The sequence below is a fragment of the Heterodontus francisci genome, chromosome 14 (genome assembly GCF_036365525.1).
Source record: "Heterodontus francisci isolate sHetFra1 chromosome 14, sHetFra1.hap1, whole genome shotgun sequence".
Taxonomy (NCBI): Eukaryota; Metazoa; Chordata; class Chondrichthyes; order Heterodontiformes; family Heterodontidae; genus Heterodontus; species Heterodontus francisci.
Window position 1 is genome coordinate 64,623,045 of NC_090384.1, and position 26,144 is coordinate 64,649,188.

Here is a 26,144-nt window from a genome sequence, read left to right on the forward strand (position 1 = left end):
CTCCAATTGCATCATAACATCCTTGCTTTTGTACTCTATGCCTTTATATATAAAGCCTAGAATCCTGTATGCCTCCTTAACTACTTTCTCAACCTGCCCTGCCACTTTCAATGATTTGTGGAAATATACCCTCAACTCCCTCTGCTCCTGCACCCCTTCAGAATTGTATCCTTTAGTTTGTATTGCCTCTGCCTGTTCTTCCTACCACAATGTATCAATTCACATTTCTCTGCATTAAATTTCATCTGCCATGTGTCTGCCTCTTCCACTAGCCTGTCTATGTCCTCTTGAGGTCTATCACTACCCTCCTTCTAGTTCACAATTCTTCCAAGGTTTGTGTCATCTGCAAATTTTGAAATGTTGCCCTGTACATTCAAGTCTAATTCATTAATATATACCAAGAAAAGCAGTGGTCCTGGTAGTGACCCCTGGGGAACACCACTCCAGTCTGAAAAACAGCAGTTCACCGCTACTCTGTTTCCTGTCTCTCAGCCACTTAGTATCCATCATGGCTTCAACTTTGCTGGTAGGCCAATTATATGGCACTTTATCAAATGTTTTTTGGAATATATATACATCACATAAAAGGCTGGTTAACAACATTGAGGTTCATGGAATAGGAGGGTCAGTGTCCAATTGGATAAAAAATTGGCATAAGGACAGAAAACAAATAGTCGTAGTAAATGGTTGTTTTTCAGACTGGAGGATGGTCGACAGTGGTGCTCCGCAAGGGTCAGTGTTGTGACCATTGCTATTTTTTGCTTCGATCTTGGTATACAGAATAGAATGATGACACCAAACTTGGAGGTGTGGCAAACAGTGAGGATGATATGAACTGCCTACAGCAGGACATAGGCTAGCAGAATGGGCAGACAAGTGGCAGATGGAATTTAATACTGACAAGTGTGAGGTGATGCATTTTGGCATAAGGAATAGGGAGAGGCAGCATATACTTAATGGCACAGTTCTAAAGAGTGTACCTGAACAGAGGGACCTGGGGGTGCATATGCATCAATCTTTTAAGGTGGGAGGACATATTGAGAGAGTGGTTAGTAAAGCATTTGGGATCTTGGGCTTCATAAATAGAGGCATTGAGTACAAAAACAGGGAAGTTATGCTGAACTTTTATAAAGCTCTGGTCAGGTCCCAACTGGAGTACTGCATCCAGTTCTGGTTACCACACTTCAGGAAAAGCTGGGGAGGCTCTGAAGCTCCGTCGTTCCCCTCATGAAGTGGAAAAAGCTTGGTAAAACCTTAGTTAATTGCCTATTTAAAAGGCTTAATTACTGTCCCACCGCGCTCTAGCCTTCTCCCACCAGCCCGGCCACCTCTGATAATATCACTCGCAACGTAAACCCATCAGACTTCCTTCCTGATGCCTTTTGCTGCCATTTTACCACCCCTCCCGTCTCCCAGCTGGTCTCCAAAGTGCTGAGAAAATCTCAGCCTCTATCTCTTGCATCATCCAGCGAGCTCTGGCTGTGCTTGCCCTCTCTTTTCCCCTCGTGGGAATGTACCTCGACTGTGCTCGAACCATCTTCTCTTTAAATTGTTCCATTAGTTTTGCCTGCCAACCTTTCATTCCAATTTACCTGGGACAGGTCTGTTCTCAACTGACTGAAATTGGCCCACCTCCAAATAACTATTTATCCTCCAGGTTGCTCCTTGTCTTTTTCCATAGCTAATCTAAACCTTATGATACTATGATCACTGTTCTCTTAATGTGACATCAACAGCCTGACTTTCGATACTCAACCTTAACAGATGATCAGTTAACCCAGATGGAAACTTTGGGCTGCATTTTATTTTTGGGACACCATTCCCACCGTTGGGGCTGGAGCTGGACGCAGTTCACGTTGGGGCAGTAGCGGCTGGCCGCACACCGTTCAGCGGTGGCTGGCTATTTAACCCTAATGAAACAGTCCCCGCATGCGATTACATTGTAGGGGTCGGGCCTGGAGAAGGGGAGCAAGACATCAGTTGACGTCTCTGCATTTAAAGCGGTCATTATTAAAGGGCTGCCAGGCCTGCAGTGCACTCTGCACTCACGAGGCCAGGAAGGGGAGGAGGTCGCAGCAATTCCAAATAAATGGCTAAGAGAGTACCCTGTGCAGCTCCATGCTTGACTGATGCCTCCCTCCAGGGGCTCCTTCAGAGTACTAGTGATAGGAGGGACATCTTGTTCCTGAGTGATGGGAGGAGGAGACTTGCCACCCAAACAAGCAGTCATGGTTGCAAATAGCTGAGGAGGTCAGCAGGGAGGCAGAAGTCTGCCTTGATAGGGAGGAGGCATGTGTACCTCCTGCAGCTGGGCACCAGCTCTTTGGCACCTCTACCAGTGCTGCCAGCTCCTCCTACACCCTATCAAAAGAAGGACTGCAGCGCATGCGGGGCTCTCCAGGCCCAAGGCATTCAGAGAACGGCGCCAAGGTTGTCCCTAGCCATGAAGGAACAAGATCATCAGACAGCCTCCATCTCAGCTGACAGTGCAGGGGCAGCACCGTGTAAGAGTACACATAAGAGAATTTAGAAGTGCATATAGAATCACTGGGTCTTCACAAGTGTTAGCTTGATTTTGATCACGTTGTCACTCTATATAACATGTAAATAAATGTTTGCTGCTAGATATGGACTCCCTCCCTTTCTCTTGCATCACAGACTTGGCCTTTCGCTGCATCCCAGGCTATGTGAAGAGGCTGGAGTTGATGGAAGATGCTGGAAGGGGTCAACTCTGGAGCCTCACCAGATCTACTCTGTGAATGTTCAATAAAGCATTGTATCATTGTCATGCAGGGCCCTACCCGCCAAGAATGAGCCACATTAATTTCACCACATGAACATTGATTTTTAAACCTGTTACTGGAGTAAAGAAAATTTTTTTTTTTAAAAGAAAGCAACACCAACCCTTGACTGGAAAGACATTTGCATATTTACCAACAGTGCTTAAAAGGGACAAAAGACCATTCTCTGATACATTCAATCCATACTGGACTTTTGATTACCAGACGTTGAAGGTGGAGGCACTAGTATTCTCGGTCGACTGCCAAGATAGCCGAATACACAAACAGACATGGTCAGACCAGTTTAGTCACATGACTAATTGACTGTTGCAGGTTTCTTTTGAACTTGCCACAGAGAATCTGAACTGAGAAAGCTCCTGGCTCTTGGTTTGAGAACATCTCTCTCACCAGCTTCGGAATCCATTGAAGACATATGAACGCCGAAAGAGAAAAGTCTCCTACAGTGAACAACGTTTAAGAAGAATACTGGGCCCCAACAAAAAGCAAGATCTACCTACAAGCAAGGACTACAGCGAGCTTGAAGCACAGTAACAAAAACTGCTCTTCAGAGATTGCCTCAAACCTCTCCACTACTTTACTTCTGCTCTTTTCTGTCTATTTGTATGCGCTGATCGCGTATGCATGCTAGCGTGGGGCGCGGCATGTATCCGTAGGCGTTAACCAAATTAGAGTTTAAGTTTTAAGAAATTTCACTTTTCTTCTTCAAACCTAAGAAAGCCTGTTTGTGCTCATTTCTTTGCCTTATAATTGGAAAGCGGTGAACAAGGATTCACCAAGGGGGAGCTCAAAACAGTGTGTTTAAAAACAAAACCCTGTTACAATAAGACCAGGTGAAGGCTGAAAGGGAATCCCTAGACCTCTTTCTCACCTGGTCCTAACAATTGTTAAGGAAGGAAGGCTGAAAGATGGCTGCATCAAGGAAAGACTTTATTGGAAAAGGAACAAGGGCCATAAAGGATCAAATGAAATGCAAATAAATAGGGGCATCCCGAGCCTCCCTTGCGTGTGTCTCATGTCCAATCTGGTGTTGGCCGTGGGGTCTATCGTCTGGCCAAGAATGCCCATCTTCCTTCTCCACATTATCATCTGAGGAGGCATCCCATTGTCACTTTCCTTGTTGCTCATTGGCTTCCCCCTCTACAGGGCGAAGTTGTGCAGCCCCTCACCAGGGCATACTGGAGGGCTCCACTGGACTGATCCAGGCACCTGAATCTCATTTTCAGCAGACCAATGGCCTGCTCAATGGTTACTCGCGTTGTCCTGTGGCAGGCATTGCACCTCTCCTCTGCATCTGTGCAAGGTTTCCTCAGCGGGTAGTCCTTGTCTCCAAGGATCCAACCCTGAAGGCTGGAGGGAGGCCGGAAAAATTCAGGTACCTGGGACTGCCTCAAAATGTAGGCACCGTGGCAACTTCCTGGGAAGCGTGTACAGACTTGCATGATCGATTTTACATAGAAACATAGAAAATAGGAGCAGGAGTAGGCCATTCGGCCCTTCGAGCCTGCTCCACCATTCATTATGATCATGGCTGATCATCCAACTCAGTAGCCTGTTTCAGCTTTCGCCCCATACCCTTTGATCCCTTTAGACCCAAGAGCTATATCTAACTCCATTTTGAAAACATACAATGTTTTGGCCTCAACTGCTTTCTGTGGTAGCGAATTCCACAGGCTCACCACTCTCTGGGTGAAGAAATTTCTCCTCAACTCAGTCCTGAAAGGTTTACCCCGTATCCTTAGACTATGACCCCTGGTTCTGGACTCCCCTACCATCGGGAACATCCTTCCTGCATCTACCCTGTCAAGTCCTGTTAGAACTTTATAGGTTTCTATGAGATCCCCCTCACTCTTCTGAACTCCAGCAAATGTAATCCGAACCGACTCAATCTCTCCTCATACGTCAGTCCCGCCATCCCAGGAATCAGTCTGGTAAACCTTCGCTGCACTCCCTCTATAGCAAGAACATCCTTCCTCAGATAAGGAGACCAAAACTGCACACAATATTCCAGGTATGGCCTCACCAAGGGCCTGTATAATTGCAGCGAGACATCCCTGCTTCTGTACTCGAATCCTCTCGCTATGAAGGCCAACATACCATTTGCTTTTTTTTAAACCGCCTGTTGTACCTGCATGCTTACTTTCAGCGACTGGTGTACGAGAACACCCAGGTCTCGCTGCATATTGCCTCAGTTGATAGCTGTTCAGATAATCTGCCTTCCAGTTTTTGCTACCAAAATGGATAACCTCACATTTATCCACATTATACTGCATCTGCCATGCATTTAGCCCATTCACTCAACTTGTCCAAATCACCCTGAAGCCTCTCTGCATCCTCCTCACAACTCACCCTCCCACCCTGTTTTGTGTCATCTGCAAATTTGGAGATATTACATTTAGTTCCCTCATCTAAATCATTGATGTATATTGTGAATAGCTGGGTCCTAGCACCGATCCCTGCGGTACCCCACTAGTCACTGCTTGCCATTCGGAAAAAGACCCATTTATCCCTACTCTTTGTTTCCTATCTGTCAACCAATTTTCTATCCATCGCAATACACTACCCCCAATCCCATGTGCTTTAATTTTACATGCTAATCTCTTATGTGGGACTTTGTCGAAAGCCTTCTGAAAGTCCAATTAAACCACATCCACTGGCTCCCCCTCATCTAGTTACATCCTCAAAGAATTCTAGTAGATTTGTCAAGCATGATTTTCCTTTCGTAAATCCATGCTGACTCTGCCCGATTCTACCACTGTTCTCTAAGTGCTCTGCTATAAAATCTTTGATAATGGACTCTAGAGTTTTCCCCACTACCGACATCAGGCTGACTGGTCTATAATTCCCTTCTTTCTCTCTACCTCCCTTTTTAAATAGTGGGGTTACAATAGCTACCCTCCAATCTGTAGGAACTGTTCCAGAATCTATAGAATCTTGGAAGATGACCCCAATGCATTCACTATTTCTAGGGCCACTTCCTGAAGTACTCTGGGATGCGTACCATCAGGCCCTGGAGATTTATTGGCCTTCAAGCCCATCAATTTCCCCAACACCATTTCTCTACTAATCCTGATTTCTTTCAGTTCCTCTCTCTGTCTAAGCCCTGTGTTCCCCAACATTTCTGGTGTGATATTTGTGTCATCCTTTGTGAAGACAGAACCAAAGATCAGCCATTTCTATATTCCCCATAATAAATTCCCCTGTTTCTGAATGTAAGAGACCTACATTTGTCTTCACCAATTTTTTTCTCTTCACATACCTATAGAAACTTTTACAGTCAGTTTTCATGTTCCCTGCAATCTTGCTCTCGTACTCTATTTTCCCCTTCTTAATCAATCACTTGGTCCTCCTTTGCTGAATTCTAAACTGCTCCCAATCCTCAGGTCTGTTGTTTTTCCTGGTAAATTTATATGCCTCTTCCTTGGATCTAATGCTATCTCTAATTTCCCTCGTAAGCCATGGTTTGGCTACCTTTCCCATTTTACTTTTGTGCCAGACAGGGATAAACAATTTTTGCAGTTCATCCATGCGCACTTTAAATGTTTGCCATTGCCTAGCCACCGTCATCCCTTTAAGTAACGTTTCCCAATCCGTCATGGCCAACTCGTGCCTCATACCTTCATAGTTTCCTTTACTAAGATTCAGGACCCTTGTCTCAGAATCAACTACGTCACTCTCCATCTTGATGAAGAATTCTATCATATTATGGTCGCTTGTCCCCAAGGGGTCTCGCACCACTAGACTGTCAATTATTCCTCTCTCATTACATAATACCCAGACTAGGATGGCCTGTTGTAGATTGAGGGAGTGGAAGCCCTTCCTGTTGATGAAGGCCACTGGCTGGTATTCCAGAACCTTGATGGCTAAATGCGTGCAGTCTATGACACTCTGCACCTGGGGGAATTCTGCGATTGGCCCCAAAACCAATGGCGCCCTCAGCTTGTGAGTTAGGATTTGTTCTGTAGCGCACATAATCTCCAGCCCTCCTGAAAAGGGAATTGGTGACGCTTACGAGAAGTGTGATGATTTAAAAAAAAAGACTCCAAACTGAAGAGTTAAAGAAGTTGACTTTACCTGTTGAAAAAAAATAGACAAGGCTACAAAAGATGGCTGCATGTGTATTCGAATATGGCCACACTGTCTGTTTAGAACAAAGGATGCCTAACTAGGTTGAGAGGTGTCAACTGAACCCATCAAGAGACATTTCTGAATTGAATGGATTCTTCTGAAACAAGGAAAGTATAAAAAGGGAACATCATAACCGATTATTCTCATCCTGAACCTACCAAGAGACGCTTATGAATTGAATGACTTCTTCTGAAACAAAGATTCAGGGTGCCTGGTTCGGTCTGTGGAGCCCTCCATTATGCCCCGGTGAGGGTCTCACAAATTGTTGTGGTTTGGTGTGCGCTGCACAACATTGCCCTGCAGAGGGGGGAGCCGGTGTGAAGTAGCCACGTCTTAGGCCATTGTTGGTCACCACGGGGCAGGAGATCCATGTCTCCCATCAGAGACAAGGATGTAAAATAATTTTTGACCTTTGTAGTAGCCCTCAAAGAGAGAGAGACACCCAGAAAGAAGTACTACAAAACAGCTTTTCCAGCTAAGGGGCTGGGAGAAATTCAGCAAGCCAGAAGGGAAGTGCCCTGCTGTAGAACTCTACATCTCCACTTTATACAGCAGTGAATTAGAAATTATCCACTGTCTTCAACTGAACTTTCAATCAATAGGGAAACCTACAAACACCTCAGACCTGCAACCGAGAACATGACTTCCGAGAAATTCAACAGGTTTATCGTGACACCCCCACCACTTTGACCAGGTGACACTTGCCCATTGCCATCCATGTATTGGCCCCCCTGCAGCGCAGCATACCTTCCCCTCACATTTGACGCCCTAAGGTCAGCACTACCTTCGGGGCCCTTCCAGGCCCTCGATGATTGCTCTTCTGATTGCCTCCCCTTCTAGCCAGCCACGCTCTGCCGGCTTCAAGGAGGCAAGATTCTGAAGCCCTGTGAGACCCATGTATCATTAATGAAATTGCATCTAAATAAAATCGCTTTTAATTGGCCTCCAAATGATCTTAATTACCTCGATGTCAGACCTTTGTCTGCCATGATTGCCGCCATGTACAAAATCGGGACGGAATTTCACAACATCGGACTGTGTGCTGTCCCGATTTTATATCCCCCCAACCCGCTCCCCTCACCCCCCCGCCCCCCCCCCCCCCCCCCACGGCTCCATACCTGTCCACTTTGTCCCAATAGAATTCAGCCCTTTATATGTCTCAAGTCATCTTCAGCATGGCTGTCATTTTAAACAGTGCCATCACATGAAATCTTAACTACTCCTTTTTTATTTATTTTTTATTTATTTGTAATCTATCTGCAATAAAAATATGCTTTTGAAAGAAAATTTCAATAAAGTAAACTCTTAGCCAATTGGGAAATATCAAGCTTCCATTATTCTGTAAGTAATGTTTTTCATTTTACTATTTAAACTGAATAAATTGGGCCTATACTCAATGCCTATATTCTCTGGAGTTTAAAGAAAATAAGAGGTGACATGGTTGAAACATACAAGATTCTGAAGAGGCTTGACAGGGTAGACACAGAGTTTGTTTTCCCTGGCTGGGAAATCTAGAACATAGGGCCACGGTCTCAGGATAAGGGGCCGATCATTTAGGACTGAGATGAGGAGACATTTCTTCAACCAAAGGGTTGTGAAGCTTTGGAATTTTTTACCCTAGAAGGTTTTGGATGCTCCTTTGTTGAATATATTTAAGGCTGAAATAGATAGATTTTTGATCTCTTGGGAAATCGAGGGACATGGGGAGTGGGTGGAAAAATGGAGTTGAGGCAGAAGATCAGCCATGATTGTATCGAATGACAGAGCAGGCTCGAGGGGCTGTATGGTCTACTCTGGCTCTTATTTCTTATGTTTTTTAAATTTAAACAGCAGTTTCTTACCTCCTTCTCAGGCTTGTGAAAGTGTTTGACAATCCCATTGATAGCTTCACCAACAGATTCTTGTATCTGGCCAGTATTTAGCTCTGCGACAATAAAAGAATTCCTTCAGAATATGTTCTGCTTATTCTCTGCTAAGTTTTCAATTGAAATGTGTTTAATTACAGAGTGCAGTGTGTTAAGATGATCAACTACTAAAGAAATACAAATTTAGTAAGTGGAAATACACCAGGAAGTGCAGGTTTGCAGCCCTACAAACATGATCATTTATCAATGATCATATGTTGCTGAAAGATTAATCAGATTAGTTTCCCCATCCCAGACAACAATGTTTTTGAGTCAAAAAGATAGACAAGAGATTTCTGCAATGATGTTATTGAGCTGCCATTGCTAGATGTATGAGATAGACCAGCAACTGTGAAATGATTTTGCCTTAACTCAGTGACTCCTGCCCAAACTAACATTGGATATTCTACAATTCTATAATACGAAGTCTCGTGCTTCGAGGGAATCCACTCCATTATACTGCATGGCAGATTCCACAGCACTAATGGCAACGTGCAAACATTTTTTTTTCATCTCCAAATTTCTAATAGTCCTGATAAATAGAGTTCTGCTGCTAAAGCACAAACCCAGTTGAGGATTAAACATATTTTTCCTTTTACTGTGGTTTAATTCCCAATTCATCCTATTAGAAATCCCACCTTTACTTACTTTGTCTGCTGTTAGGAGTTATATTGACAAATCTCCTGATCATACTCGGAGATTGTTGCATTGGGGGTGTTCGACAGTGACGTTCATCAGTTTCTTGAGTGGCAGATGCAAGTTCGCCAACCAGGATCCTTTCCAGGCTCCCATCATCTACCCCTTTTCCTAGCCACCTGCCACATGGAAACCTGACAACAGAATAAACAAAATTGGCTCCATTATGTTGCGGAGCTGACAATTACATATATAACTCTTGAAGACATTTTGTTTCAAGAATGGTAGCGGCTCACAGATACTTTAACTAAGTGGCTTCTTTGTCGTCAGTGCACTTTAGTGGATTTTTCACTGTGAAGTTATTAAAATAGAGCCTTATCTCACCTGATGTCTACACATGCACTTCCAACAAGCATCATGGAATAGTTATCAGGAGCAGGAACTCTGCTATATAATGGTATTACCAACTGAGTTATCAGATGAATCCCAGACTAACTGTTCAATATAAAACACCATTTAAAATTTAAAGTTATATTATCCCAGATAGAAATTATAATGTGTAAGATTTTTTATTATCTTGTACTGCAATAGTGGTTGCTTAATAAGGGCTCTCACTCCTCTTTCTCAATCCGTCCACCTGCACCACAAACCCCTGCCCCCCTCCCCAAATAGGGAACAATCCACAAAGGCCAGATGTGCCCAGTTCTACAAACACTTATTTTGCATTGAGCATACTAATATTTCATTTTATTGTGTACATTTACACATAAGTAGTCATTACTCAGTTGTTTTTGTGCCATCTCATGCAGTTTCCAGTATAAATTTTTTCACACTCATGAAAGGGACAGTTGTGAACTGGAGCAATTATGAACTGTAAAAATGAACTGATGAACTAAACTCCAAAAAATGAACACACTTTTGCTGCAGACAAGATGGAGTAAGAGATCAGGTGACCTCTCTTGTACTGCAGACATACATAGAGACTGTTGGAGACTAAACACATCATCGCATCTGGACTAGTCCTGGGGAAGGCACATTAAAATGTGAAAAAGCCCATTCAATGCTGAATGGTCCCTATCTCCAAGAACTGGGTTGACAAAGGCTTTCACAAACAGTGAAACTCCGGATTCAAAGCAAAGATAATAGGTGGGACATAAAACCACTTTCTCAAGTTAAGCCACATTCAAACCCCATTGTGCAACAATGGCCCCACGTTCAAAGACATAGTCACCTGACCAAAACCAAACCTGATAATGCTCGTCTCTTAAAAGAGACTTTTCTGAAAGACAGAAAAAAAGTCAGCCAGCCAGGAAGCAGAAGAGGCAGTGGCATAGTTGTAATGTCACTGGACTAGTAATCCAGAGGCCCCAGCTAATGCTCTGGGGACATGGGTTCGAATCCCACCACACCAGATGGTGAAATTTGAATTCAATTAATAAATTTGAAATTATAAAGCTAGTCTAATGGTGACCAGAAACCATTGTTGATTGTTGTAAAAACCTATTTGATTCACTAATGCCCTTTAGGGAAAGAAATCTGCTGTCCTTACTTACATATGACTCCAGACCCACAGCAATGTGGTTGACTCTTAAATGCCCTCTGAAATGGTCTAGAAAGCCACGCAGTTTCTCAAGGGCAATTATGGATGGAAAATAAATGCTGGCCTAGCCAGCGACGCCCACATCCCATGAACAAATTTTTAAAAAACAAGACGATCCCGCCTGAACATTTAGGGCGGCGCAGTGGTTAGCACCGCAGCCTCACAGCTCCAGGGACCCGGGTTCGATTCCGGGTACTGCCTGTGTGGAGTTTGCAAGTTCTCCCTGTGTCTGCGTGGGTTTTCTCCGGGTGCTCCGGTTTCCTCCCACAAGCCAAAAGACTTGCAGGTTGATAGGTAAATTGGCCATTATAAATTGTCACTAGTATAGGTAGGTGGTAGGGAAATATAGGGACAGGTGGGGATGTTTGGTAGGAATATGGGATTAGTGTAGGATTAGTATAAATGGGTGGTTGATGTTCGGCACAGACTCGGTGGGCCGAAGGGCCTGTTTCAGTGCTGTATCTCTAATCTAATCTAATCTAATCTAATCTTTAAACTACAGAGGCAGGGACATTGCAAGGTGACCTTGAAAATTCCCCCCTGAGAAATCGTAACAGGCTTCTTGCCACCGATTTTGACTGAATCTTAACCAGAGGAGTCTGCAATACTTCAGTGAATCAAGGAAAGGAACACCAGGCCTGCACTGCTGTTAAAAAAAATTCCTCCCGGAAAACCAAGAAGGTTTCAAAGTGAAATCTTTTTACAACAATCTGACTTAAATGCATGCTATCCTCTAATCTCTATCTCTTCTTGTGTGTGTGCATGTGAGAGTGGATGAGGTTGTGAAAATTTGCAGGAATAGTTTAATAAATAATTTCTCTTTCTTTTAGTCCTATGAGTAAACCTGTCATTTGTCTGTTTATTTGACCTCTAAAACACTCAGGGACTAGAACAATTTTTTTTCAAAACACTGTCTATAGACAGTTGAGAAGTGAAAAGTGGAAATCATCCATACCATCTCCCTATTGTCTGTAACAGATTGGGGACTTGTGAGCTGGGATTTTTGAAACATTAAGATTGAATCAGTGATTTGGAAACGGGAGGAAAATTGATCCCTAAATTGGAACATTAAATAACCAGGTTTCTCATACCTTTCTTTTCTCTATGGTGCAAAACACTTAAAGACAGGGTCACCTTCGATGCCAAAGCGTTTGTAGAGCAGGGAGAATTATCACAGGAAGCATTAAATTCATTAAGTATTGAAGATTTAAAAGCAGTAGCTACCCAGGTGGGAGCAACTTTCAGACAGAAAGCAAGGAAACGTGAGACCATTCAAAATCTAGATAGTCATTTTAAAATTGCCCCAGAATCAGAAGGAACAGGCATGGAATCTGAATCTAACAAACTAACCCAAGCTAAAATCTAAGCGGTCAAGGACCTTGCCCTGAGATAATTGGAATTAGAGTTTCAAAGGCAAAAAGAGGAGTTGCAAAGGCATTGAGAAAGAGAGGCAGTGGAAGAGAGATGCAAAAGGAGAAAGATGAGACAGTTTGAGTTAGACAAGCTGAAGGAGCAAGGTGGGGATGCCACCAGCAATTCAAATATTAACCCCAATTTGGAACAAATCTTTGATATGTGAGACTGACGTCTAATGCCAAAATTTAATGAGGAAGAGGTCAAATTGTATTTTTATCTCTTTTGAGAAAATTGCTATCAGGTTAAAATGCCAAAAGAATATCGAACCCTCCTTTTATAAGGCGAGTTACTGGGGAGAGCTCGTGAAGCCTGTTCTATACTGTCAGAGGAAAGGTTTTTCGATTGCGAACAGACTAAAACTGCTACTTTAAACGCCTATGAGTTAGTCCCTGAGGCATATTGATGAAAACTTAGAAATGCTAGGAAAAAAACTGCCCAAACCTTTATCGAATTTGAAAGAGTTAAACACATGGCTATCGATTGCTGGATAATATCTCTCAAGTTAGACCTCTCATATGAGAATTTGCGCGAGGTGATTCTGTTGGAAGAATTAAAAAAAATACTATTCCCATTAACAAAGACCCATATTGAGGAACAAAGGGTCACAAGGGTGAGAGAAGCTGCTGCAATGGCAGACAACAATGTGCTCAAACATAAATCCTTTTTACCAAGGAAACTTCTACCATAATAATCCCGAGAGGTCTGGGATGGACAGAAGGTGGGTTAGGGACAAAAAATGGGGTGCAAGTGAAAGGAAAATAAGAGTGAGAACACAGGGAGCCCTCCACAAGTCAGGAAAGAAAGCACAGAGGGTAGGAATGTTTTCCACAGTCCTAAAATAGGCAAGTCATGCTGCAGCTGTACAGAACTTTAGTTAGGCCACACTTAGAATATTGCGTGCAATTCTGGTCGCCACACTACCAGAAGGACGTGGAGACTTTGGAGAGGGTACAGAAAAGGTTCACCAGGATGTTGCCTGGTCTGGAGGGCATTAGCTATGAGGAGAGGTTGGATAAACTCGGATTGTTTTCACTGGAACGACAGAGGTGGAGGGGCGACATGATAGAGGTTTACAAAGTTATAAGCGGCATGGACAGAGTGGATAGTCAGAAGCTTTTTCCCAGGGTGGAAGAGTCAGTTACTAGGGGACATAGGTTTAAGGTGAGAGGGGCAAAGTTTAGAGGGGATGTGCGAGGCAAGTTCTTTACACAGAGGGTGGTGAGTGCCTGGAACTTGTTGCCGGGGGGAGGTGGGGGAAGCAGGTACCATAGAGACGTTTAAGAGGTATCTTGACAAATACATGAATAGGATGGGAATAGAGGGATACGGACCCCGGAAGTGCAGAAGGTTTTAGTTTAGGCAGGCATCAAGATCGGCGCAGGCTTGGAGGGCCGAATAGCCTGTTCCTGTGCTGTACTGTTCTTTGTTCTGTGCGTTCCCATTGTAGTCAAGCAGGGCAAGTGAAAGCCAACTGTTGGAAATTCAAGAGGAAGCCAGTGGGTTTTGTCAGTGTTCACAAGGCAAAGCCAGGAAAGGGTGCCTCAACAGATAGCATGACAAACAAGCCTGTAGCCCTAACCACCATGATGGATGTCTCAAAGAATACACCATACGTGTGGCAGAAACAAGAAAGATTGCTGACGGTTACCAGGATTTTCTATGGAAAGGTGTCCTCGTACCTCTCTAATGAGGCGAGTAAGCCAATTGTCCTGTCAGGGATACTGGAGCCACTCAATCCTTAATGCTGGATTAAGGCATAATCTTTCCACCAGAGAGCTCGCTAAACGCGAAGGTTCTGGTAAAAGGCATTGAAGGTGAGTACATGTCTGTACCCTATATTCGGTCCACTTGCAGCATGATCTAGTCTCTGGACCAGTTACAGTAGGGATTGTTCCTAGTGTGCCTGTGGCCAGAATAGATTTGCTGTTAGGCAATAGTTTTGCTGGGGGTAGGGTAGGAGCAGCCCTGGTAGTCTTAGACCAGCCAAATGAGGCCAAGGAGACAGAACAGATACAGGAAGAAGTCCCTGGAATATTCCCTGACTGTGTAGTAACCAGGTCCATGGCTAAGCAAGCTCCGCCAGAGAGAGCTGAGCCAGTAATTCAGCCAGATGACTCAGAGGTCTGGCTGGTTGAAACTTTTTTCGGAGATTTAGGAGAGGAGAAGGAGATGTACAATAGGTCCTCCCTGACTGAAGCCTAGCAGGCAGACCCCGATTTAAAAAGAATAGCACAGTGATTATTTTGGAATGCTCTGGATCAGAATCTAAGTGAAGGTGGTGTTATTCCAGCCATTTAGCAGCATCCAGGTCTTGGAACACGATGTACATCCTGTCTGGAGAAATGTGCAGGTGCTTGTTGACCAGCTCGAACAGAATTTTGGAATCGGTTTTGTTCTGCTTGCCGCCAATTTTGCTGATGCTGGACAGGGATCCGAGTGCACAGGGCTCAGTGGATCCCCCGAACTGAATCATCTGGTCTGGCACGATGTGCACTGCGATGTACTGCTTGGGTTTGCCCAGACTGCCTGTTCTGAGGCACAGGCAGAAAAAGTGCCTGAATAGTATCACTTTAAAAATGGGGTAGTAATGAGGAAATGGAGACCTCCACAGTGACCTGCAGAGGAGGAATGGACAGTGATCCAAATTGTAGTTCCCCCCTAAATATCATAGGGAAATCTTGAGGATTGCTCATGAAATCCCAAAGGCCGGGCACGTAGGTATCTGAAAGACCCAGGCCTGGATCAGCTGGCACTTTTATTGGCCTCGTCTCCACCAAGATGTGATTAAATTTTGTAAGACTGCCATACCTGCCAGGTTGCTAGGAAACCACGGACAGAATTTTACAGTGGGCAGACGGGAGATATAAATCCGACGTAAATGTCGGTGCCGAACCCGCTTCCGCCCAGCCTGAGGGTCCGTCCTATATTTTACAGATCCCCAGGCTTTAATTGGTCCGAGGCGGGACTTCCACCCACTTGACGGAGGAGGTCCTGCCTCAGTGAGCTGCCGGCCAATCAGCGGGCTGGCAGCTCTTAGTCTCAGCAGCACCACTGGGAGCGGTGGCCACTGCTGGGACTGCAGCCCAGTCGGCCGAGGAGGATACCAAGGAACTGGTACTGAAGGTAAGTTTGGGTTGCCTCACCAGGGGAATCAGTCGTGCCTGGTGAGGCTAGGGTGGTCGTTTGGGGGAAGGGGGGCGTCTTGGATCCCGGGGTTGGGTTGGGAGGCGGGGGCGGCCCTCAGTCAGGCACCCTGTGCCCGATTGCCAGGCATCCCCCCCACCCCGGGGGTGCGGAAAGGCCCGCAGCTAAAATACCCATGGAGGCGTTAAACAGCCACTTTCTTGATTGGCCTTGGGTGGGCGGGCCGTTTCTCACCCCCCGCCGGACCTCCGTAAACTTGGTCGGAGGTGGAATCAGGGCATTAGGCCTCCCAGAGCCTGCCGCTCAATTTTACACCGCCCCCACGCCACCATCCGACCCGCTGGGGCGGCATAAAATTCTGGCCCACAACCTGCAATCAAGTCTGCTCCACCTATACCCATCCCTGTTTTCAAAGAAGCCTTCAGCAGAGTCCTGGTTGATTGCATGGGACCTTTACCCAAAGTAGGACAGGTTTCCAATACCTCCTAACAATCCTGGCCACCCAATTCCCAGAAGCTATACCCTTGAGAAAAATTACAGCCAAAGTCATGGTCGAGGGGCTGACCCAGTTTTTCACCCAATATGACTGCCCAAAGAATCCAAACAGATCAAGGATCTAATTTCATGTCCCGGGTATCTCAAGAAGTCATTGATAGCCTCGGCATCTAACAGCTAAAATCTTCAGCCTATCACCCACAATCACAAGGGCCTGGAAAGATACCACCAAACCCTGAAAACCATGATTAGAGCCTATTGTTGTGAGTACCCCCACAATTAGGATAGAGGATTAGCTTTTCTGCTGTTTGCCACCAGAGATTTCACCAAATGAATCAACAGGCTTCAATCCATTTGTATTGATCCATGGACAAGAGGTACGAGGCCTCCCTGAAATTGATCGAAGGGAGCAAACCTCATTATTAAATTACGCTTCAGCTTTTCATGAGCGACTCTTTAAAGCCTGTGCTGTAGCGAAAGACCACCTTAAAATATCTCAGAAAACCATGAAAAAACAGGCAGATAAAAGTGCTGAGGCACGAGCATTTTAACCAGGGGACCAGGTCCTGGTACTATTACCATTACAGGGCGTTCAGTTACCCGTACAGTGTGGGGAAAAAAGGTCAGTGAAGTAAATTACTTGATTAACACCTCAGACCAGAGAAAGAAGCAAAGACTGTGCCACATAAATATGTTGAAATGATATCATAATTGGGAACCAGACAACCCAGTGAGTACATCAGGCAGTGAGAACAGTGGAAAATGGCAACCATAGTGAAGTTAACTTAGGGAAGAAGGGAACCCAGAAAATTTTCAAACTGAACCCCCTCCTGTGAAACTGGACAACACAGAAATCTTAGGGAGATTAGATACAATATTTAACTATTTGTCTGACCGAGAAAGGACCTAGCAACACTGCTAAGGGAATTTGAGGAAGTTTGTACGGACAAACCGGATCTTACCTCTTTAACCATTCACTACGTAGTTGTAGGAGAGACCCCAACTATAAAACAACACCCATATTGACAGAGCCCCGATAAATTGGCTCAAGTCCGCGAAGCAATCCAGTACATGCTTGACAATGATCTAATTGAATCCAGTCAGAGCAGCTACAGTGCACCCATCGTGTTAGGCCCCAAATCTGACGGCTCAAAAAGACTCTGTATTGACTACCGAAAAGTTAATGCAGCAACAAGAACAAACGCATACCCAATTTCCTGCATAAAGGCTTCATTGGCTATGTAGGCAACTCCGCCTACATCAGCAAAATTGATTTATTAAAAGGATACAGGCAAGTCCCCATGAACACACAAATTAAAGAAATCTCATCTTTCATAACACCCAATGGTGTATTCCAGTGTAAAGTCATGCTATTCGGTTTAAAGAATGCCTCAGCAACATTTCAGAAATTGATGAACCAGGTGGTGGCTGGTTTAAACAACTGTGTCGTCTACTGGATGACCTGTTCGTCTATAGCAACACCTGGGAAGACCACCTAAACCATTTAAGAGCACTGTTTAAGAGTCTACAAAATGCTAACCTAGTGGACAATTTAGCTAAAAGCGAGTTCACGGAGGCCAAAGTGACCTATTTAGGACATATTACAAGGTCGGGTGTTGCCAAGGGCAGCAAAAGTACAAGCCCTGATAAATTTCCAAATTTCCAAGACCAAGAGAGAAATAATGTGATTTCTGGGAATGAGTGGTTTCTACAGTGCCCTGGCTGCCCCCTTAACCGACCTATTAAAAAAAACACTAAGATCGTGTGGTCAGAACGATACCAAATGGATTTTGAAAAGTTGAAGGCAATTTTAACAAGTGAAGCTGTATTGGCAGCCCCAAATTTCAACAGATCATTTAAGGTGGCTATTTATGCCAGCAATGTAGGAGTAGGAGGGGTCTTGCCGCAAGATGACGGCTTAGGCTGCGAGAGACCAGCTGGCAATTAAAAAAAAATTAAATTAACAGCAACGTAAATATTGCACCATTGAAAAGGAAACATTGGGACTTCTGTTGGCCCTTCAACATTTTGGAGTTTATGTTAATAATGGACACAGGGAAATCCTGATATATACTGACCACGACCCACGAACCTTCTTAGAGAAATTCAATGTTAACAATGCCAGCCTGTTCAGTTGGAACTTACTCCTCCAGCTGTTTAACTTGAAAATCACACATATAGCTGGGAAAAACTCATTGCAGAGGCACTGTCCAGAACATAAACACTATGCCACCAGGAAACTGAAAGACTAATGACAGTAGAACGAGGAATGCATGTGATGAATGTATGTAAATGTGTCCTCTTACTTTCTTTCTAAATAAAATAAACAAAAAATGAACTACCAAGGAATTTCATTTTTTCCAGTATAAATTTTGTCACTCACAATAGGGACAGTTATGAACTGAAGTGAGCTGGAGAAATTTTGAACTATAAAAATGAACTGATGAATTAAACTCCAAAAAATGAACACACTTCTGCAGCAGACAAGATGGAGTAAGAGGTCAGGTGACCTCTCCAGTACTGCAAATAAACATAGGGACTGTTGGAGACTAAACCCATCATCACATCTGGACTGGTCCTGGGGAAGGCACATTAAAATGCTAAACAGCCCATTCAATGCTAAATGGCTCCTATCTCCAAGAAATGGGTTGACAAAGGCCTTCACAGACAGTAAGACTCCAGATTCAAAGCCAGTACAATAGGTGGGACATAACACATTATCAAATAAGCCACATTCAAACCCCAATAGCCACACGTTCAATGACATTGTATGAACACACCGGGGGAGAGCATCTATGGTCACTTGAACGAAACCAAACCTGATAAGGTTTCTTTCTTAAAAAAAGAGACTTCTCTGAAAGAGAGAAAAAAAAGCCTGCCAGCCAGGAAGCGGAAGATCCATTACAGCCAAGAAGAAGACCCCGCCTGAACATCTTTAACCACAGAGGCAGAGACACTTGAAAACTCCCCACCTGAGAAATCGTAACAGGCTTCTCGCCACCGACTTTGACTGAATCTTAACCAGAGGAGTCTGCAATACTTCAGTGAACCAAGGAAAGGAACACCAGGCCTGCACCATTGTTAAAAAAAAATTGCTTTTGGAAAACCAGTAAGTTTTCAAAGTGAACTCTTCTTACAACAATCAGACTTAAATGCATGCTATCCTCTAATTTCTTCTTGTGTGAGGGGATGAAGTTGTGAAAATTTTGGGGAATTGTTTAATAATTTATCTCTCTTTTAATCCTATGAGAAAACCTGTCATTTGTCTGTTTATTTGACCTCTAAAACATTCAAGGACTAGAACAATATTTTTTTAAAAAAACACTGTCTATGATCAGTTGAGAGGTGAAAAGTGGAAGTTATCCTCACCGCCTCCCCCGTCTGTAACAATTTCTTGGACTAATTGTTGAAAAAAAACTTCCATTTATATAGCACTTTTCTCAACCTCAGGACGTCACAAAATTCGTTATAGCCAATTAAGTACTTTTTAAAAAAAACAGTGCAGTCACTGTTGTTGGGAAATGCGGCAGCCAATTTGAACACAGCAAGCTCAGATAACTTTTTTTTAGTGATGTTGATCGAGGGCTAAATATTGGCCAGGATACCAGGGATAACTCCCTCGCTCTTCTTCAAAATAGCGTCATGGGATCTTTTGCGTCTACCTGAGCGGGCAGATGGGGCCTCGGTTTAACATCTCATCCAAAAGGCAGCACGTCCAATAGTGCAACACTCCCTCAGTGCTGCATTGAAGTGTCAGCCCAGATTCTGTGCTCAAGTTTCTGGAGTAGGATTTGAAACCCACAACCAACTGACTCAAAGGCAAGACTGCCAACAATTGAGTCATGTCTGACACTAATGGAAGACACCAATGAGAACTGTTGGGAGTGAAGCCTAGAAACAAATTGTAAACCAAATTGATGCACCAATGATGCTGAAAAATACAACAAATTTTATTTATCGGAAGAAATATTGGGGGTGGTGGGGGGGGGGGGGGTAGTGGTGATAGAGGAGGAGTCATCCTTTGTGGATCTGCAGGCTCTAGCTGTATATTTTTGGCTCACTTTGCTTCTGTTTTATGTACCTACTGGTGTGCATTTGTACTTCGCAAATCAAATAATTTGCCCTTCAATAATATTATACAATGATTTTCAAAACCAGTCATCCATCACATAGTAACAACACAAAAACTTCAAATCTGAACTACAGGACATTGATTTTCAAATGGAAAGAAGAAAAGTTGAGCTTTTGATAAATTCGTTGTGGTGAGTTAGGATCATGTTAATGACGTTGTTTCTCGTATTGCTACCACAAACATCTTTAGAATGTGTTTAAGTTCTTGTTGTTTACAAAGCAGCTAGCCATAACCTAGCGGTAAAAAAATCATTATTGGTTTCTTTTTCCAGTCAATATATTTCAAAATTAAATGCCTTAAAATCTTTTTTTTTGCTTCCATGAAATTGATATTAAAGTGGCTCCAATGTGTAATACTGATTATGTATTGTTGTTATTGTTGAGCAGCTATAAATGATTTCAACAGAATTGTTACTGTTAGTGATCAAAACTTGCATGAATTGCTCTGAAAATGCAGCTCAATGGGTCATTCAGCACGGAGTAGAATGTAACAGTTGGAAAACTCAAAAAATTTCCAACCTAATCCAAATGTTCATATGCACATTAGACATGCCTAATCCCCTAAACTCATCATAGAACAGCAAATGCTGTGAAGAACATAATGGTACTTGAGCTGTTGGGACTATGAGCAAATCATGCCAAGGCAAGTTACTGCTCCAGGATATATAGTTCAGAATATTAGATTGTATTGATATTCTGGAGTTTTGTTCAATTTGCTCTCGGTAGCCAGGGAGGAAACCTTGCCAGATGCTTTCCACCTCCCCCTCACTCCCCCAACACCCCCCCACAAGAGGAAGTGGGCTAACTCGAGTCCACAACAGAGCAGATTGTGCTTGGTATGTGGAAGGAATAGGCTTGCACGGGCTAAACAGTCTTGTTTTCTTACTTTCTGCTACAGCCTTACCTTTAAAGAAAGTTCCTGAAACCTCCCTACTTCTTAAATTCAGAATGACTTACTTGTATGCATGACCAGTTATTTCATTCCTAACAACGATGCAGTCCACCAGCCATTTGGCATACAACCCTGAGTTATCATGGCCAATCAGCACTGTTGTAAGCTTTCCCAGGTTCTGACACTAGAGAAGTGAAGAAACAGCAGAAGAATATTTGATAAGATTTATTGTTATGTCAAGTAAAAAGAAACTCACTTCGGCAATAACACAGAAAAAGGATTTTATTGGAATTTATAGATTTCTCCCAACATCCTTGATAGTTGTCTTAACTTTAACAGTTAAATTAGACTTCACAGATTAAAAACTTCAGAAACAAACTGAAACTTAAATCCATTATTCCTGCAAACCAATCTATGGCATTCTCATACACAACTTGAGATTCGTTGCAAAGACAGAAGGGCTGGGAAATAGGTCATCCACCTATCCTTTGGGAAATACTACGTGGCAAGTCAAACAAATGGGGGAGGTGGTAAAGTCATTTTCTAAACATTTTCAATGCCTCACAATAATAAAAGTCTCAGAAAAATAAGAATTGGACAACATCTAAGCTTGGGCTGATAAATGACAAGTAGCATTCATGCCACACAAGTGCCAGGTAATGACTGTCTTCAACAAGAGAGAGCTGAATCCCTTGACATTCAATGACATAACCCTTGCTGAGTGCCCCACCAACATCCAGGGAGAGTCACAATAGACCAGAAACCCAACTGGACCAGCCACTTAAATGTCGTGGCTACTAGAGCGTCATCGATGCTGGATATTCTGCAATGAGTGGCTCACCACCTCACTCATCAAAGCCTCTCCACAGCCTACAAGACACAAGTCAGGGGCGGGATGGAATACTCTCCATTTGCCTGGATGGGTCAGCTACAACAAGAAGCTTGACACCATCCAAGGCAAAGTAATCTACTTGATTGGCAGTCCATCCATTACTTTAAGCATCCACTCACTCTACCACCAGCATATGGTGGCTGAAGTGGATATGATCTACAGTGCTACAGTGTGCACTGCAGAAACTTGCTAAGGTTTTTTGGAAGCGCCTCTAAAAATCTCAACCTCCACCACCTAGAAGGACAAGGGAAACAGGTACAGGGGAACAACATCACCTCTAAGTTTTCCTTCAAGTCATACAGCATCCTGATTTGAACATACATCGCTGTTCCTTCATTGTTGCTGGGTCCAAATCTTAGAACATCCTACCTAATAGCATTGTGGGAGCATCTTCACCAAACTGACTGCACTGGTTCAAGAAGAATGCTCACCAAAACTTTCATGGGAAAGACTAGGGATGGGTAATAAATGCCAATATTGTTAGCGATGCCCACATTCCAGGAATTAATATAAAAACCTCAACCATATAGAAGTTGTGTGATAAAATAATTAGTAATCTTACATAAAACTGTGACCTTTTGAGTGTGTACTTACTTTGGGTTGAGCAAAAGTTTGAATGTTTTTAGGTTGGAAATGGTTTTATGTAGAATTTAAGAAATAAATTAAGGGGCACAGGTTAATAACCCGAGAAACAAATTTAAACCTAAATCCTAATTCCTACAGAACAATCTATGACATTCTCACACACCTACTTGAGATTAATTACAAAGACATAGAGCTACAAAATGAGTCATCTGAGAAATAGTATGTGGCATGGCAAAAAATTTGTTTAAAATGGGGCTAAAGGATAAGGCATTTTCTGAACATTTTATGTGTCTCGCAACACTAAAAATGTAAGTGAAGTACATCAAACTTTGCAATGAAGAACAATAAATAGAAATTTTATAGAGAAAAAGTCAACCCATCATATCATTGCATCTTCTACTGACCTCAAATGTAATTTCAAGGATACTTTTAGGTATTTGTAAGATACCCGTCTCTCCCAGTTCTCCTGATATACAGATCCAGGGATTAGCTGTAAACATGGAGCCACCTAACTTTTTACTGGGAATGACCAACACATGGTACGGAATCACTGTCAATACAAAATACATAATTTACATAAATATACTGTATGCAATACCCTTACTAGTATAGTACAAAGAGGGTACAGAAATCCTCTCTCTTTTATCTTATTGCTCGATAATAGTCCAGAATTTGCTGTCAACATAGCATAGTTAATGGCGCTCGTCAGTATTAAATGTATAAATCGTCCATCAACTTGTGGTGAGGAAGAGGTATCCTATGAATCGTGAAACACCAAAGTTCCTGGACAATTTGCACTGCTTCACTGTTAGTCTCGAGAAAATGGCAGCTTGTGTGCAACCTCCTAGCGAACTTCATGAAGTTGCTGCATTTGGGCATTAATTAACAATTAAACTCACCGTAGAAAGGTAGGGCTAGTACTTAACAATGCAAGTACCTTTTCAAAAAGAGATTTATGTTTCTTTATTGATGATCAACCGTTCCAATTCAGAAAGGAAACAATTTAAACTCTGGATTTTCATTCCTACAGGTAGTAAATTGTTAGAGGTTTTCAAAGTTTAAATTTTAAAATGTTTTTCCTCCTCTTCCTTTCTATCTTTTTTACTCTCTCTCTCAATCCAATCTATCTTTCTCTCTATTTCTCTTTCTCTGCCTGATTTGACTCTAATTTACCTTCTCTGTTCATTTCAAATCATAAATCGCATTGGTTAAGGAGACAGACTGTCAGTCCCATCATTCACTAAGGTCCTAGATGCCCTGTTGCCATTTCTGTCACCTCGCTGTTATCAGTTCACGCTTCCAGCAATTTATTGGGGAATAAATGTTTCAGCTTAAAGGTGAGGGAAGAAGTCTAACTAATGGGGCACACTCCAGCAAATTCAGAGCCAATATTTATTGCATACTCTGGGCTGGATTTTGTTGTCCCGCCACCAGGAGTGGCAGCGGGTGCAGAAAATGGTGGCCGCCTCGCGCGAGACCTGCACCGCCATGATTCTGTGGTGGGCAGCCACATAGCATATTCACGATGGCCACCCACCACCCCACCCCCCGCAAAGTCACATGGCAGGGGCTGTATTAGCAATGCCATTCACAGCTTCACCTGATGCGGAAGCAAGTACTGGCGCATTTTTATAAGGCTGCCAGACCTGCAGACAGTTCAGCAAAATGCAGAGTTGACTCCTTCCCCACCTTGGTGGCGCCAGTTTTCCCTGGACTGGAAAGTGAAGGCGCGCGGGTGCCACAATCACGCTGAAGATCGAGGACTAAAGGGAAGATTGCTGCGGGTTACATATAAATTAATGCAAACATCTAATTAGCATATGGAAAGCAGGGTCCCGTCGCAGAGCAGCGGAGGGACCACCATAGAGCTTCCCTGCTGCCGGGAAGATCGGGCCCGCCAATCCTGGCGTTGGATTCTGTGGTGGGCTGCTGCACTCCGATTCTCTGCCCCCCTCCTCCCCCAGCATGAAACCCGATGTCAGGCTTGGAACAAAAAACAGCCCCCTGAATTTTTAAAAAATATCTTAATGGACATCAACATTCTTGTTACCATTTCACAACCTCAATAGAGATTTCCTATCTCACCTATTCTACTTTTACTTTTAGCATTTCTTTCAAAGCATATCTAATTTTAGAAAAAAGGTTCAGTGTGCAACATGCCTGAAATAAATAATAGTCACAACGTTAAAGAATTCCTTTTTTAATGAAAGGTGATCAATCTGAAAGGTTATTTCTGTTTCTGTCTCCACAGATGCTGCCAGACCTGTTGAATATTTCGAGTACTGTTTTTATCAGTACTTCACCATGCATTGACCAATCAAAATTTAGAAATTTGTTGCTTTTGCTTAGTGCTAATTCAATAGCACATTACTATCAGGTGTGTATTCTAAGAATCCATTTACTTCTATACAATTTCACTGATGAATGGTAGTTCATAAGCACCACCATTACTTTGCTCAGTCCGTGGCAACACCTATATTACTTAACATCCACGTTGAGAATTAGCACTTTATATTTGCAGCATCAGAAACCAAGCCAACTGTACATTATCAATGCAGTCAAGCAGATGAAGAGACCCACACAATTACATTGTGCCTCAGTTAGTATAGTATGTAGCACAATGCTGAGTTACAAGCCAGAAAGATCTCAAGATTTTATAAATAAATGCAGTCAAGTTACAGGATCATCTTGTATAAGATTCAATGGATTCATTAACAGTTGACCAAAGTTAGAAAACTAATGTAACTATGATGCATTTGCTATAAAATGGGGTTGAAAGTTAGCTAACAGTAACTCAAGTGAATAAGAACTCCCCAAGTGTCTCATGTTAATTACAAGGAATAAAAGTTACATTTTTGCTGTTGGATGTTGGCAATTATTAAAAGTTTTTCAAGCAAACTGCTGGCAATCTTCCCAAAGCAATAAACTGACTTTTTACATTACTCACACTGGCGATAGCAATGAGATGGTGGGGAAGGTGCAGATTGATGCTTGAGGTGGGAAACCTCCATCAGAGCTCTGTGCTTTCGAGGTGGTCTGAACCCTTCGCATCAATCTGCTAATTTCTTCTACCAGGCCCCTGTACTGTAGGAGCCTGGTCTGCACTGAGTGTTGCTGGAGGCTCAGAATGTGAAGAAGGGAGTTTGGTAAGTGAGTGAATTTTCAGGGATAATCTCTTTGAAGTCTAGTTTTTGTTTTGTTTACATTTAGCAATTCATTGAAATTACTGTTTAACTTAAAGAGGAAAGTTAGGTTTGTTACAGTTTTAAATAATGATATACAAGCTCTGAGAGTAGCTGTAGCTAGTTAATTAGGTAGCTAGCTTAAACTGGTTTCTGAGCTCTAGTAGAGCTGACAGAGCATTGTTTACAGGGAGCATAAATTCAGGGGACTCTCAGTGTTGCTTGTCTGCACTGAGTGTTGCTGGTGGCACAGAGTGTGAAGAAAGGAGTTTGTTAAGTGAGGGAGTTCGGTAAGGGGGGGGGGGGGCTATAAATTAAGCGAGAAAATAAATTTGTCTGCA

The 26,144-nt window shown here is 43.1% G+C and overlaps 1 protein-coding gene and 1 pseudogene across 5 annotated transcripts in view; both read right to left on the reverse strand.

The window, feature by feature from the left end:
• The window catches only part of LOC137377085 (DENN domain-containing protein 5A), a 384,360-nt gene that overhangs the window by 17,858 nt on the left and 340,358 nt on the right, over positions 1 to 26,144 (reverse strand). For all 5 annotated transcript variants that reach the window (XM_068046370.1, XM_068046368.1, XM_068046369.1 and 2 more), the window contains 4 exons: positions 23,026 to 23,171; positions 21,210 to 21,328; positions 9,479 to 9,660; positions 8,768 to 8,850 (listed from right to left, as the gene is read on the reverse strand). In XM_068046370.1, coding sequence (XP_067902471.1) covers positions 8,768 to 8,850; positions 9,479 to 9,660; positions 21,210 to 21,328; positions 23,026 to 23,171 — 530 coding nt within the window. The remainder of the gene's footprint in view (positions 1 to 8,767; positions 8,851 to 9,478; positions 9,661 to 21,209; positions 21,329 to 23,025; positions 23,172 to 26,144) is intronic.
• LOC137377237 (macrophage migration inhibitory factor pseudogene) lies at positions 14,748 to 16,176 on the reverse strand (annotated as a pseudogene).